This window comes from Diceros bicornis, chromosome 13, assembly GCF_020826845.1.
Source record: "Diceros bicornis minor isolate mBicDic1 chromosome 13, mDicBic1.mat.cur, whole genome shotgun sequence".
Classification (NCBI taxonomy): Eukaryota; Metazoa; Chordata; class Mammalia; order Perissodactyla; family Rhinocerotidae; genus Diceros; species Diceros bicornis.
The window spans coordinates 17,173,284-17,188,696 of record NC_080752.1 but is presented as its reverse complement, the minus strand read 5'-3'; the positions used below and the strand labels follow the sequence as shown (position 1 = coordinate 17,188,696).

The 15,413-nt window shown below is 39.7% G+C and overlaps 1 protein-coding gene across 1 annotated transcript in view; it reads left to right on the top strand.

The window, feature by feature from the left end:
• The window catches only part of USP24 (ubiquitin specific peptidase 24), a 149,761-nt gene that overhangs the window by 71,143 nt on the left and 63,205 nt on the right, over window positions 1-15,413 (top strand). Inside the window, exons 21-32 of the mRNA XM_058552517.1 lie at window positions 6-82; window positions 1,105-1,245; window positions 1,415-1,468; window positions 2,509-2,624; window positions 5,822-5,888; window positions 6,015-6,125; window positions 6,795-6,893; window positions 6,988-7,161; window positions 9,875-9,960; window positions 10,118-10,211; window positions 11,253-11,408; window positions 14,052-14,149. Of these exons, the coding sequence (XP_058408500.1) occupies window positions 6-82; window positions 1,105-1,245; window positions 1,415-1,468; window positions 2,509-2,624; window positions 5,822-5,888; window positions 6,015-6,125; window positions 6,795-6,893; window positions 6,988-7,161; window positions 9,875-9,960; window positions 10,118-10,211; window positions 11,253-11,408; window positions 14,052-14,149 (1,273 nt within the window). The remainder of the gene's footprint in view (window positions 1-5; window positions 83-1,104; window positions 1,246-1,414; window positions 1,469-2,508; window positions 2,625-5,821; window positions 5,889-6,014; window positions 6,126-6,794; window positions 6,894-6,987; window positions 7,162-9,874; window positions 9,961-10,117; window positions 10,212-11,252; window positions 11,409-14,051; window positions 14,150-15,413) is intronic.

The following is a 15,413-nucleotide window of genomic DNA, read 5'->3' as shown; positions in this document are numbered from 1 at the left end:
TTCAGGTTTTAACTTATTTAAGACTTTTTTTGAAAATGTGAATCTCTGTGATCATCGATTGAAAAGACAAGGAGCTCAGTTGGTAAGTACGTTATTCTCAAATCTAGATAATTTGGATAATCTAGTAAAACTTACGTTCAGCAAAAAACGTGTGTTATAATTGAGAGAAAACATTAAGTTTTTTAAAAGAATGGACATCTCCTTGGCTGCCGTCTTGTGCATTGATGACAGAGCTTCTCTTAGAGTGTGAAGGAGGCTCCTCCAGCACAGTCACACATCGCCAGCTGCCTGGGAGAACACAGTTGGCTTCTCAAATCACTTTTTGCTTCTTGCTGATCTGGGGCAGCGAGCAGCCTTCTGTGGCTAGGCGAATGCAGAGTAGAAATAGTTCTATCTAAGCTTCCAATGCCTCAGATCCAGCAATTCATATGTTCCTAAAAAATTAAAAAAATCTTCAATCCTGGGATCGTAGTGGCAGGGATTTAGGGAGAAAAATTTAGGAGAAGACAATGAAGCAGGAAAATGAAGATCTGTAGAATGCAGCTTATGTTTATATTTACATGCGCTTGCTTTCTTAAAAACGAAAGGCAAAAAATAACTCCTTTTCCAAGACTGTTGCATTCAAGACCTGGCTTCCTGGGTGGTGAGAACTTTTACAAGAACTTGTAAGCTGTGGACCCTGGTGTTTCTAACAGAGCTTTGGGAAGACCAATTTGAGTCCGAGGGGTTAGTAACTACTTCTGGCTCGACTCCGTTTCCTTGTGAAGAAAAGCTCCTGAAGATGGCACCCATCTCACTCCTGTACTGTCTCTGCTTCTGTAGTTTGTGTGGCTGCATGTCCGGCTTGGGTGTAGGGATGTCTGGAGAAAAATCTTCCTATCTATCCTGGTTCCCGTGGAAGTTACCCAGTGTTTCTGTGGTTGGTTGTTTTTTGTTTTAAAGTTCCATGTCAGTACAATAGTGTTCTCATATGTAGCTTGGTTTTTGCAGCCTTAATTCATATTGAACTGAAGAAGCGTAGACTTACAGTGTACCAGAAAATAACTGTCTGTAATTTTGTGACCCTGATATGCTATATAATTTAATTTTTTTTCTTTTGAACAGTATGTAGAAAAGCTGGAATTGATAGGAATGGATTTCATTTGGAAAATAGCCATGGAATCACCTGATGAGGAAATCGCTAATGAAGCTATTCAGTTAATCATAAACTATAGTTACGTTAATCTTAACCCTAGGTTAAAGAAGGTGAGTATCTAAGGAAAGAAGGTACTCATACACAAAAAGCAGAAAATGATATATATTTTTTGATAAGTTGTGAACCTTGGCATGGCCGAGATTGGCTTCTATATTTTGATATTTTTAATGATCACAACTAAATACCAGATTAATTTTCATATCTGTATACCTCTTTTAGGATTCTGTATCGTTGCATAAGAAATTCATTGCTGATTGCTACACAAGATTAGAAGTGAGTAGCAAATTTTATTTAACTTGTTTTTTAAATAAATGCTTTGGCTTTTTCTTTTTATAATTTTATATTGTGAGATCACGTATAATACTGATGTTTGTGGCTGGATCCTAGGGAAGAATTTGTGAACAGTACCGTATTGTCACATAGGGAGAGACGTTTGCCTTGATGCCCCCCATACAGAAGTGTACTGTATAGGAAATCGTCCTTTCTGCTTCCATCACCTCTCTTCCCCACCCCACCCACCCCATTTTAGGGTATGGGAACTGTCTCAGAAAACAGGTCTATACCACATTTCTAGTAGATTGTTTTTCTCCTTTCTCTTTTTCTGTCCAGGAATTTTATATAAGCACTTGCTTCTTTTCCCATCCCTCCCCATGTTTTACCCAGTTTATATCGTAAATGCTATTAAAGGCCACAGCTGGACACTCACTAGTAGGTGGTGTTGGTTGTCTTTGTCCATTAGAAGCTGGCTATGTGATATTATCTCACATATATTTCCAGCACCTTATTTCCAACATGATGGTTAAAGCACTAAACATTCATTTTCATTCTTAGTTTGTGCTGGTTTAGGTTTTATATCTAATAAAGAGTATTCCAAAAGCATAAAATGCTGCTGCCCACAAATGTCACTGAGTTAAACCTTTTGGTGCTGGATGTGTGCTAGAATCTGTACAAGATTTCTCAAGTTGTGACTTCCATCCAAATGTGTCACCGTAAAAGACATTTAAAGTGTTCAAGTGCCCCTAAATGAGGTGCCATGTGAATATGAATATATGCAGAATAGTAGTTCTCAACTAGGAGGTATTTTGCCTCCTGGGGGTCATTTGGCAGTGTCTGGAGACCTTGTTGGTTGTCACAACCAGAGGGGTAATACTGGCACCTGATGGTAGGTAGGCAGAGAGGAGAGGTCAGGGATGCTGTTAAACATCCTGCAGTGCCCAGAACAGCCCTCTACAACAAAACACTTTCCAGCCAAAATGTCAGTAGAGCCGAGGTTGAGAAACCCTGATATAAAATGATGATTTCGTATTTCATAGGCAGCCAGTTCGGCGCTTGGGGGCCCCACTCTGACACATGCTGTGACCAGAGCAACGAAGATGCTTACAGCCACTGCCATGCCCACCGTAGCAACGTCAGTTCAGTCTCCATATAGGTAAGGGATTGTGGAAGTTACAAAAAACACACCACTCATACATATGTATCAGTTTAACAAATAATCATCTTTTTTCCCCCTGTGGAGAGCTCTCAATTCTTGATTTCACCATTTTATATCATAACTTTTGCAAATAGTCATATCCTGAGAAATTACATGTTCCCCGTCATACATCCCCAAATCTGCACCTGTTTTGAAGATCTGTAGGTCATTGTCGCAACCACCCAAGTGTTGCTCTGCCCCTACCCTTCTACCTAATGGACAAGTTTTGTTATTGTTTTTATTTGAAGCATTTTACTTTCACTCTGTGTAACATGAGTAACCTATTCTTTACAGTGGAGTAAAGATATATTCATTGCGTGAAGAGTCATTTTTTTCAAGTTTGAAATATTTACATAGACATCTTTTAACTTTTCTTCTTGAATAGTCAAATCCAGGGCATTAACAGCATAAGCAAAATGATGTGGAAGATGGTTAATTAAAATTGTGCATTATAATGTAATCACATATTTTTTCAAAATAATTTTTAATGAGAACTGTGTCCCCAAATATCGGTGTCAAATCTTTGAACTGACATTTCTTAATCACATGGCTGTGTTTAGTGTTTTCAGATATCATCAGTGAAATGTGAGTTCACTATTTGCTGGAAAATAGATGAGTGTTTAGAACATTAGCTTGAAGTAACTAAAACACTTTTGTGGGGTTTTATGAGCCTTTCATTCCTGATAAGCAGCCCCAAATCAATGATGCCAGGAACCTGTGGCGGGCACTTGGAGAAGGGCTCACTGTGCCGCCCTCTCATGGTCACTGCTTCTGCAGTCTTTCTCTGCTCCTGGAATCACTTTATGTGTATATGTACTTATTTTTATGTACAGTTGGGGCTATTCTGTTTCTTTTTAAAGCCTTCCTTTAGAAAAGGAATCGAGGCAATATTATTGTTCACATTCTTCTTCATCTTCTTTTTTAAGTGAGTTGATTACTGCATAGTGATACTTATTAATAGGAAAGAAGCCAGTAAAACTCAACCAGCTCAGACCTCTTTTTAATTTTATTTTTTTATTTTTATTTATTTATTTTTTTGGTGAGGAAGATCAGCCCTGAGCTAACATCTGCCTCCAATCCTCTTCTTTTTGCTGAGGAAGATTGGCCCTGGGCTAACATCCATGCCCATCTTCCTCTACTTTATATATGGGACGCCTGCCACAGCATGGCTTGATGAGTGCTGTGTAGGTCTGTGCCCAGGATCTGAACCTGCGAACCCCAGGCCGCCAAAGCGGAGCTCACAAACTTAACCACTACGCCACTGGACCAGCCCCGATCAGACCTTTTTTAAGTGACAAAAAGTGATTATAAATTCAGCTCATGATAAGAATACTAATACAACTTGTACATTCCCAGTAGACTTTCATTAAGATTATGTATTAAGAACTCCTAATTACATGTTTGTAATATGCAGTCCCTCTCTGTGACCCAGGTCCTTAGTGACTCATTGTCTGACAAACCAGAACAGAAGTGCATTTATGAAGTATGGAGTTGGGATTTCCAAACTGCTGCTTCTTTAAATAAGTGTGCTTTTAGTTTTTTTCTTTTTAGTAAGTGCTTTTTATTCTGAATCATTTCATATTTGACTGACTACAGAACAAAACCACGTGATGGTTTTTAAATATTATTATAAACTGTATCAGAGTTAATGAGAACGTATAATTTCAAAGTTGCATTTGAACCAGGACATCGTAGTTTATCCCGTCACTAGTTTTGAAAGAACTTGCAGTGCCCATGTTTGTTCCAGCTCATGGGGGCAGAGTTCTTTGTTTTCAGTGCTGTCTGTGATTTAATTCATTACTGAGGCGTAATTAAAACAGTTCACTCAGCAGTTCACTTATTATAGCACTTAGATATTTCCTAAAGATTTTTCCTCTGAATTTCAAATTCTAGTTCCTGGGCCGGCCCGTGGCTTAGCGGTTAAGTGCGCGTGCTCCGCTGCTGGCGGCCAGGGTTCGGATCCCGGGTGCACACCGACACACTGCTTCTCCGGCCATGCTGAGGCCGTGTCCCACATACAGCAACTAGAAGGATGTGCAACTATGACATACAACTATCTACTGGGGCTTTGGGGAAAAAATTAATTAATTAATTAAAAAAAAAAATTCTAGTTCCTGTCCACAGACTGAAAGAATTTAGAACTCTTAAATGTATTTAACAAAACTGTTAAAATGTGTTTAACCAACACTTTTAGAGTGAAATTTCCAATACCACTAGTCAGTATTGCCAGACTAATTGTCAGGAAATGGTGGTGCCTGTTTTCAGTTGTAGGAATATACCTATTTGGAATACCTGACTTTCTGGAATAGCAGGTGTTTACATTAAAGGCGCTTGGATTTTCATCTCAGTGTTGACACAGGTAGTGTTATATGAGGCCTATATAAGATGCTGAGTGTTGGAATCTAGTTATTTCAAATACTAAGTAAGAGTCCATCAGTCTTTGGCCAAAAGAGACCTCAGGTCTCATTTTCAGAGGCTGTTAGCTCCACCCTCCCTTGCTGTGTGTTTCCTCTCCCAGAGATGCCGTGTTCCTGATGCGTGGTGATTTCTTATGCACTTTGAAAACTCTTGGGATAACAAATTCTTACATCGTATGCTTTAACTACACAGAATGTTCACTTAAACCAGATGAATGATTGTTTGTCCTTCCCTTGCTCCTCATTCTTAGGCTCATTACAACAGACAGCACCTCTTACCTGTGCTGTATTTACTGGTGTACATTTGTCTTCTAATTTTCCGGCAGTTCAGAACTTTGTCAGATTCCACGTGTTTACAGAATTATGTGGCATATTTTAGTTGTAAGATTATGAGAGTCAGACTCACTGATTGTTCATTCTTGGTGGATTGATGGACAAATAGGCCTGGAGACCCAGGTCCTCTATTTGCGGAACAAGTGTTTAAAAAAAGAAAAAGAAGAAAGGAAAGGACAGGAAAGGTGGGCAGACTTCCCCTGTCTTATTCCATCTGTGCGCTGCAGCCGTGAGCTGGTGGAACCACCTCCCCCTTGGGTGAAAGGGGAGCTTAGTCTTTGCAAATTTCAGTCTTTGATCAGTGAGTGCCAACTGTGATTGTGGTTTTGGTGAAACAGACTGGAATTGAGCTCAGGTCAGCAATTCATTTCAAATATGTTCAAAAAAAATTTTTGTAATCCATAGATCCACTAAGCTTGTAATAATTGAGAGATTGCTGCTTCTGGCAGAACGCTATGTGATCACTATAGAGGTAAGCCTCTCTCCTTTTTAGAGCAACTTTATCAACCTGTTACTAGACTCAATGTGTTAAGTGTGTATTTTTGACATGCCTAACAGTGGCGCTTGTTTGACTTGTTTGACTTATATCTTTTTCAAGGATTTTTACTCTGTTCCACGAACTATTCTACCTCATGGTGCCTCATTTCATGGACATCTTTTAACTCTTAACATTACATATGAGTCTACCAAAGATACCTTCACTGTAGAGGTAGGTTTACAGTAAGATCTGCAGCTGTTTTCATATTGTCGTGTTCTTTTCATAAGAACACTGTTGATTGAGCTGCATGAATGACTATTCTAAAAGCTGGTTTTGGTAAACAAATTTAGAAAAATACCTGAAATGAAAGGAAACTGATAGAGTATAAGCAAACACATAAGTAAATATGGGGCGATGAGAGTTATAAAGAATAAAGCAGGATAAGTTGGTAGAGTGATGTATACCTGAAATACCATTTTAGACAAAGATGGACAGGGAAGGTCTCTGAGGTGGTGACGTTTGAACAAAGACTGAATGAAGTGACAGAGTAAGCCATTTCTGGGGGAAGAACCTTCCAGGCGAAGGGAGCAGCAGATACAAAGGTGACAAGCAAGGTGGCCAGTGTGACTGGAGCACAGTGAAGAAGGGAAGCTTAGAAGGGCACTGCAGTGGAAGGACTGGAGATTTTACTCCATGCCTGATGGGGAGGGAATATTGGCGTGTGGAAGAGAACGTTTGCTCACAGCAGAAAGAAAGCCTCATGGGGCAGGGATCCTTGTCTTTGGGTTCTCTGCTGCATTCCCAGCTTCTAGAACAGTGCCCGATACATAGTAGAAACTCACTAACAGTTGTTTAAATGAATAAATTAAACGAATTACAATGTTTAATTTTATTTTACAGGCTCACAGTAATGAAACCATAGGGAGTGTCCGGTGGAAGATAGCCAAGCAGTTGTGCTCTCCTGTGGATAATATACAGATATTTACAAATGATAGTCTGGTAGGTTTAAGTAAACAGTTTGTGGCACTTGAGCCTGATATTAATACTTTGCTCTTCCTTTCTCTCTCAATAATTAAGAAACTGCTTTTTGCAGCTGACAGTGAATAAAGATCAGAAGCTGCTCCACCAGCTGGGCTTTTCTGATGAACAAGTCCTTACCGTGAAGACTTCTGGCAGCGGGACCCCCTCAGGGAGCTCAGCGGATTCCTCCACCAGCTCCAGCAGCAGCAGCAGTGGGGTTTTCAGCTCGTCATACGCCATGGAGCAGGTATTGAGTGACAAATTTCTATTTAAGAAGCAAGAATTTAATGTTTGTCTTTTTGCTTCAGCCCATGTAGATTTGGATGCTCATGTCTTTATCTCTCAGACAAATCCTGACTCTTGAAAACTGTATCACTGAGAAACGCTGGGCTTCAGTGGGGAGAAGATAACATAACTTATCAATCTTCTGAACCACAGAATCTTCCGCGTCCCCCGGTCATTCTGCCTGGCCGCTGCTTGCTGCTCCCCTGTACATCTCTCTTCACTGACTCATTGACTTCCCTCTACTGGGTCATTCCCATTAGCATTCACAGGTGCTGTTATTTCTACCATCTTTAAAAAAAAAAACCTTACTTCACCCCAATTCCACCTTCGGTTCCTGCCCCATTCTCTCCCTCCCAAATCAGCAAAGCTCCTTGAAAGCAAAGTTGTCTAAACTCTCTTTTGCCATCCTCTTGACTCCTCTTGAAAAGAGTCAGGCCCTTGTCTAGGTAATCTGTCCCCTCACCCTCAGTCCTCATCTTGACATTTCAGTGGAGTGATACATGTGATCACTCCCCCTTGAGATACTTTCCTCACTTGGTATTCAGGGCTCGCCTGGCTTTCCCTCACCTCTCTGGCTGGTCTTGTTCTGTCTCCTCTGCTGGTTGCTCTTCATCTCCCTGATCCCTATACACAGGGGTTCCCTGGTGGCGCAGTCCTGTGACCTCTCCTCTGTACACTCATTCCCTCAGGAGTCTCATTCACTTGCAGAGCTTTTTATGTAGTATATGCATTGATAACGCCCCAATTTTGATCTTTAGCTTGAAGTCTAGATATATGGATCCAAATACTTACTCAACATCTCCTCTTAAATGTGGAGTAGGCACCCCAATCATAGTGTATCCAAAACTGAGCTCCTGATACCTCCTTTCTCACCACCTCACCCCTACCCCAAACCTCTTCATCCCACGGTCTTGCCCTGTCCCAGATAATGGCATCTCCATTCTTCTAGTGGCTCGTGCCAGCATCCTTGGGTCCTTTCTTTCTCTCATAGCCATATCCATCAGCAAATCTTTGACTCTATCTCTAAAATACGTCTAGAATCTAGCTACTTTTCTCTCTTCCACAGCTGCCACACAGGTCCAGGCAACCTTCCTCCCTCACCTGGGTGTTTCTTTCGTGCCCTAACTGGTCTCATGACTTCTGCCCTTACAGCAGTTCAGTCTGTTCTCTCTGTAGCACCCAGCAGCCCCTGAGCTTTCTAAACAGATGTCGAGTTGTGCCACCCCTCAGCTCAGGCGCTCCAGTGGCTCCCACCTCGCTCAGGGTCAGAGCCAGCCGGCAGGCCAGAGCCTCCCTGTCCGGATCGTCTGCTGTGGCCTCCCTCCCTCACACCACTGCAGCTGCATTGGCCTCCGCCTTGGTCCTCAGACACAGTAGGGCCTTGCGCTTGCTCTTCCCTGTGCCTAGAATGTTCTTCCCCAACATCCAGGTGGACCTCTATCACTTGCTTCAGCTTTTACTTGCATGTTGCCTCCAGTGAGCCTGCTTGGGCAGTTCTGTCTAATTCCCAACCCCATGCCTTCCTGCCTCTGCACCTCATTTCCCTGCCCTTCTCTGCTGTTCTTTAACACACTGTATACTTTGTTTATCTTGTTAAATGTCTGTCTCCTGAGTAAAACATAAACTCCATGGGAGCAGATTTTTGTCTGTTTTGCCCACTGTATCACCAGCACTTAAAACAGTGCTCATTCAGTGTTTGTTGAATGATTCATGAATCAATCGATCAGTCGGTTTATTTTCCACTCTCTCTCTGTCGGGAACTGAGCTTGGCGCCAGGGGTGTAAGACTGTTCTGTTCTTTAGGCTTTCCCAGTCTAGATAGTAAGATAATGCCAGACCTCATGTAAAGTAAAGATGTTTAAATGGCGTGTCGGGATCTTCATTCATAGTTATTAATATATATCCCTTTAATTTAATTCCATGTGTAAGTTCCTTGTGTGCCTATGTCTTCTTATCTTAGAGCATAACCTTGCTATAGATATCAAAGAACTCTTCAGGGTTAGTGTTAGTATTGTGGGGGTTTTTTTAAGTAACTATATTTATATATAGCAAGAATTTAAGAAAGAAATCTCACTCAGAGTGATATTATGACAGTTAATTAACAACAGAAATAATGTACACAGCATCTTCAAGTTTAGCATTTTTACACTATTTCATACTTATCCTGAATTTATTAAAAATATTCATGTATATAATTACATTCTATAGTGATGTCTAGTTTTTATTCCTCATAACCAGAAAATGGCACTTTAGTCATGTCTGAATCTCTTCTCTGTTATATGTGCATGTATATGCATATATGTACTACTTTAATTTTCCTTTTAAATCACTCATTGCCTTGTTTGCTGCTGACAAGCTATGATCAGCTTTCAGTGGCGCCTGCTCTATTCTGTTCATTACACCTGCCCTTTTTGCCGCTCTCCTCCTGCCTGCCTTGGGGTGCCTTAGCCCCTCCCCCAGCAGGTGGGTGGGAGAGCCAGGTAACAAGCGCACTGGCAGGTAGTGTCCCCTCCCTCTGGTACCATGTGTTGTCCTTCAGTGCAGGTGAGCACTGGGATCCCCGAAGCCCTGTAGTGGCCAGTCTTTCGGAGCCAGTATTTTTATCATTGGTTCATTTGATTAGAAAAGGAGACACTTCTTTTGTAAACTTGTCTGTGTTTTGCTGTTTTCCCTCAGGAGAAGTCCCTCCCTGGTGTTGTGATGGCACTTGTGTGTAATGTATTTGACATGCTTTACCAGCTGGCCAATCTGGAGGAGCCAAGGTAAGTGCACATATTTATGAAGCTTGAAAGTTATCAAGGTTAGGGAACCAAGTAATTTTTCACTTGAAATGTGTTTTAGTTTACCTCCTGTACTAAATGACTCTGTTATGGAAACTGTGGCTTACGTGAAAAAAGAATTTAACTTGAAACATTTCAGGATAACTCTGCGAGTACGAAAGCTGCTACTCTTGATCCCCACTGACCCAGCCATTCAGGAAGCCCTCGATCAGCTGGATTCTTTAGGAAGGAAGGTATGAGTATCCGGGCAGTTACTGAACTGGCCTGAAAACTTTGTATCATGAGGCAGTGAAAATGCACCATGAAATCACCATCAGGCCATTTGATAGCATCTTTCCTGTGATGATTTTTCTTCTTTAGAAGAATACTTTTCCCATGATTGGAAATCAGAACTTCATGTTGGCTTTTAAAGAATCTAGATAGAGTCAAAAATGGCATCAAATTTTAAAACTAGAAGAGCCTTTAACATCACCTACTTCTGCCTCCTTCATGTGGTGTGTTAGGAAACTGAGTCCACAGAGACGAAGTGTCTTGTCCAGGTCAGACTCTAGCTCTGACTCAGTGGAGATGTTTTCCCTCTGTCACGATGCCTGAGTGTGATTGTTGCATATGGTTGAGTTGCTTACATAAGTGGATTATATTTTAGTTTTTTCACAGTTGATATTTAAAGTTCATTTTAATTTTTAGAATGTTATTTCTTAAGAGTTTTATATATATTAAAATTGTTTTATCTATAATATTTATGTTCTCAGAATAAATTAATTTAGAACAAAGTTGTTAGAATTAAGTTATAAATTTTATGTTTCAGTAGTTGAAGTTTAGATCAGCTCATAGTCTTGTCCTATATGTCTTATATATTAATTTGAGGGAGAAGAGAACTAATGTAATTATAGAAATAACGCTAGTACTAGTTAAAAAAAATTCTCAAAACTACCACTTCCACAATCTTATTATTTCATTATCGGTATTTAGAAGTACAGATTTTAAAAACACAGAAACAAGTCAAGGTGACCTTGGTAGTGTTGCTTAGGATACATTCCCAAAGGCATTTGTGTAGGATTGGTATGCTTTTGAGCACTTACAATTTGTGCAGTGGAGTTTGATGTTTTGTTAATAATTACAGAGTGATGTGATTTTATGAGGTTAATTTTTAGAAAATTTCATTGGTGTGGCTTATATTGTAGAGGAAAAGAATATTAGAATATATACAGATATCCGTTTCTCTTTAATTTGTGCTTTTAAGAGATATATTTTTTTCGTTGTTCTAAACTTAGAAAACATTGCTGTCTGAAACAAGTTCTCAGTCTTCAAAATCTCCATCCCTGTCTTCAAAGCAACAGCATCAGCCAAGTGCCAGTTCCATTTTAGAAAGTCTGTTTCGATCCTTTGCTCCGGGCATGTCCACCTTCAGAGTGCTCTACAACTTAGAAGTGAGAAACCTGACTTGTTTTCATTTTGTTTTGGTTTCCAGAATCATGCTTTCAGATGTCAGAAATAAGTAAACAGGTTTCTGTTATTATCTGGTTGATCTGTTAAAAATTAGTTTAAAAAAAGTAAAAAGTAGAATATAAATTGAAACTTTTTTTTGCCTTTGTAAATACTCAATTTTTTTTCAGTTTATACTTACATACATTGTTATACTTGCAAAACAAGATCTAAATAAATAATTAGGAAGCCTTATGTATTAGAATATGTCATTACCTTCCTCTGGAGGGTTTGCAAGTCTGCATAATATCCATTAATAATCCTGAGCCACCTTGTTTTTAAATGCATCTTAATTTTTTTAAAAGCTATTGTAATTTGTTGACATTAATGAAGCTTTATGAGGAATTTGTCAGGAGACATGTTAACGTTATTATTTTAAGATAGAACAAAGGAAGAATTTGAGCATTATTATTTTAAGTTTAAAAAAAGGAAGAATTTGAGCAAAGAATATTTTTATTACCCTCTTCCCCAAAAGTAGCTTTAAACTAGTAGATTAGTTCAGTAAACATTTACTAATTGTTTAGTGTCTACAAGTCATTGGCGTATTTAAAGGGTCAGAGTTGAAAAGACAAGATAGTTGCTCCAAGATCTTGTGAGTGAGACACAGAGGAGGCTGGCTAGACTGAGTCTTGCAAGCAGAGCATAACAAGCAACATGGGAGAGGGACCAGCTGGAAACAGTCCCTCTCTCGGAGGGGGTGGGTCACACCCTCATGCTACTTTAGGTCTGGAGAAAATAAAGCCCTGAATGATTTTGCTTTGACCTAGGACATTATATCCAGGCAATTATTTATTAAAGAATCCAGATCAATGCCTAAGCAACCTTCATTATCAGATTATCATTTATCTTGAGTAGATTTTGAGCCACAACAAAGGTCATAATTGCTAAGAGGGTACCTACTTGGGCATTTTTTCTAAGTTTTATTTCATCTGACAAACTGATTTGGAGTATACAATAATATTCATTCATTTTTATGCTCTACTTGTTGCTTGTATGTTCAAGCTGTGATATTTCATATTTGCCTTAAAATAATCATTCTCGTCAAAAGATGTGTTGGATTCGAAAGGAGAAAATATTTAGCAAATATTTTTAAAATAAAACATGTCCTTATTTATTGTGGACATTTAAAACTACATGCAACATTCCAAAATAGAAAGTGGCTTAGAAAATTTTGGCCAATTTAAGCTTATAAATTTTGAATGTTGCAGCTGCTGCCAGATTTGTCATTTGCTTTTGAATGATTATCTCAAAAAATTTAAGGTATAAATGTTAACACCCACATTTGAGAGCACTTAGAAAAACAGAATGATCCAACAATGGGTCTAGCTTGTCATCAGCTACCGGGATTGCATCGCCTGAGAGCCAAAAGACTCAGTGGTAGAGTAAGTGCATGTGGCTCCCGGCACTCAGAGAGGATTGGAATTGCAGAGGGTCCCCGTTCTCCCATGTAATACTTCTAATCGGAGGCTGACGAGCATGTGTCCCAAAGAGCAATTTAGGAAGAAAGCATTTTTAAAAACAATCCCACATTAAAAATCTAAGCTCATAAAACCCATAGGTTCATAGAAGCAGACTTTGTATAATAGAAAAGAATCTTGAATTACACCTAGTTTAAAACCTTGGGGAAACTGAGGCAATGAGTCTTTTAAAAAAATTTTTAAATCATAACAATTAAATAAGCAATTGTTTTTTGAGCACCTGTTTCATGCCAGTGCTTGTACTGAGCACCTTAAGCTGTATTATCTTATTTAATCTAAACAATCCTCTGGTAAAGGTACTTATTATCCTGATTTAGCTGATGAGAAAACTGAAGCAAAAGGGAAGATGACCTGCCTGAGCTCTCTCAGCCAGCAGGTAGTAAACTAGAACATGAACCAGATTTGTGGTCTCATAGTCTAGGGTGAGTATTTGTGAGTAATTAATTCTCTGCTGTACCAAAATACACGGGTAAGCTTTCCCTTAGGAAGATATTGCAGTGTTATAAAAGGGGCGTGGATATTAGACACACATCTGGATTTGAATTCTAACCATGTGACCTTGGACGGAAGGTCACGAAACCCCTCAGGTCTCAGTCTTTACCTATAAAGAAAAATACATATGTCATGCATACTGAGAGTAAGAGATAATGCATGTCAAGCACCTCGTCTTATGCGTAGAACATTGTAGCTGCTCAGTAAGTAGGAGTTGGAATCATTACGGAGCTGCTCATCTAGCATTTTTAATAAATGGGCTGTTTTATAAAACTTTAGTTAATATACTTTTTCAAGAACATCTCTAGCGTATCACATAACGTACCTGCTGTTACCTAAGCCTGAGAACCTGAGACATTCATGTTTGCTGGTTTCATGAAAAGAACACACCAGCCTTCTTCAGAACAGAAAGATTTTTCTTGCTAAGTAAATAGAACTTGGAAAATGTGATAAAATTTTAATTGTGCAACATCAGCCTCCTTAATACTTCTCAGGGGAAAAAACAACATGCAGCATTTAAAGAGATTCTGGCTCAAGTTGTCTGATTATTTTACTTAGTTAAGGAGTAATTTCTGCTGGAACTATTGTGATGATTAATTGTGCTTATCTGTTTCCAAGGTTCTGAGCTCCAAACTCATGCCGACAGCCGATGATGACATGGCAAGAAACTGTGCCAAATCCTTCTGTGAGAACTTCCTCAAAGCAGGAGGCTTGAGGTTAGAGTTTCAGTATAATGTTAGATGAATTGCAGAAAATGAATATAGTTATTTCAGTTAATTTTTCCTGCCAAGCCTTGCTTATTCCTACAAGGTAATATGTGAAGCATTATGAGAGTTGTAATAAGAAGAAATGATGTTTCAGTCTTTGGAATATTTTAATTCATTTTATGGCTTTTGATTATTTGGAAAACTTAGAGCAGCACATCTCTTTCCCTCTGGTAGTGGGGAATTCCCGAGGAGAGGAGAGGGTAGGAGGCTGTGTCTGCTTCTTTTGATTCCCACATCAGTTTGTGATGAGGAGAATTTGATTCCCAAGAATCCAGGTTGTGCAAGGCATTAGTTTTGAGGATGCAAAGATAGATAAGGTATTATCCCCACCCTTGAGAGGCTCATGGTTTAACAAAGAATAACAAATAGTTACTATAAGTATCAAAACAGAGGCTCATAAAAAGTGCTTTGGGGGGGCGGGGTTAGGGAAGAAAGTAGTGGTTAACCTGGGTAAATTTGCTTGGGGTAATAAGATTAGGAAATGCTCCACAGAAAGTGACATTTGAGCTGGGAATTGAGAAATGAGTAGTTACTCCCTAGGTAAATGAGAGGGGCAGGGCACTCTCAGCTTGAAGGAGGTGGGGAATGAGGGAAAGCATGAAGGTGCATGGCCTGTCTTGGGAACTACAGGTGCCTGGTGAGGCTAGAGCAAAGGATAAAAGAGAGAAATATGTAAAGAAGGGTCCCACTGAGGAATTTCAACATTATCTTATAGACCGTGGGAAAACAGGAGGTTTGTAAGCCAGGAATTACCTAGGAAATTACTCTGGCTACAGTAAAGATAAATAGAACGGAGAGAGACTGGAGGCAGGGAGAACTGTAAAGAGCTGTGGCAGTGGTCCAGAGAAGAGATGACAAGTTCTAAATGTAGGACAGTGGTAGAATGACATTTACAAGGTAAAATAGGCCAGTCTTTCTGACTAGATAGAGGGTAAGAACATTTATAAAATGGCCCTGTGGTTTCTGGCTTGGGAGAGTGGGTACATGCTGAATCTTTAGTCTATATGGGAAATAAACATGGAAGGAGATGGAGGAAACAGAGGAAGTCAAGAGAAAGGAATTTGATCGCATATGAGTTCCCTGTGAGTCATGTGAAGGGGACGGTTGGGATATGATGCTCTTGAGAGAAGTGGAGAATGGCATTGGAGACTTGGGTGAGGCATCAGCGTTTAAGTAAAGCCATTCGAGCATAAGCAGCTGGCGAAGCTGGGTG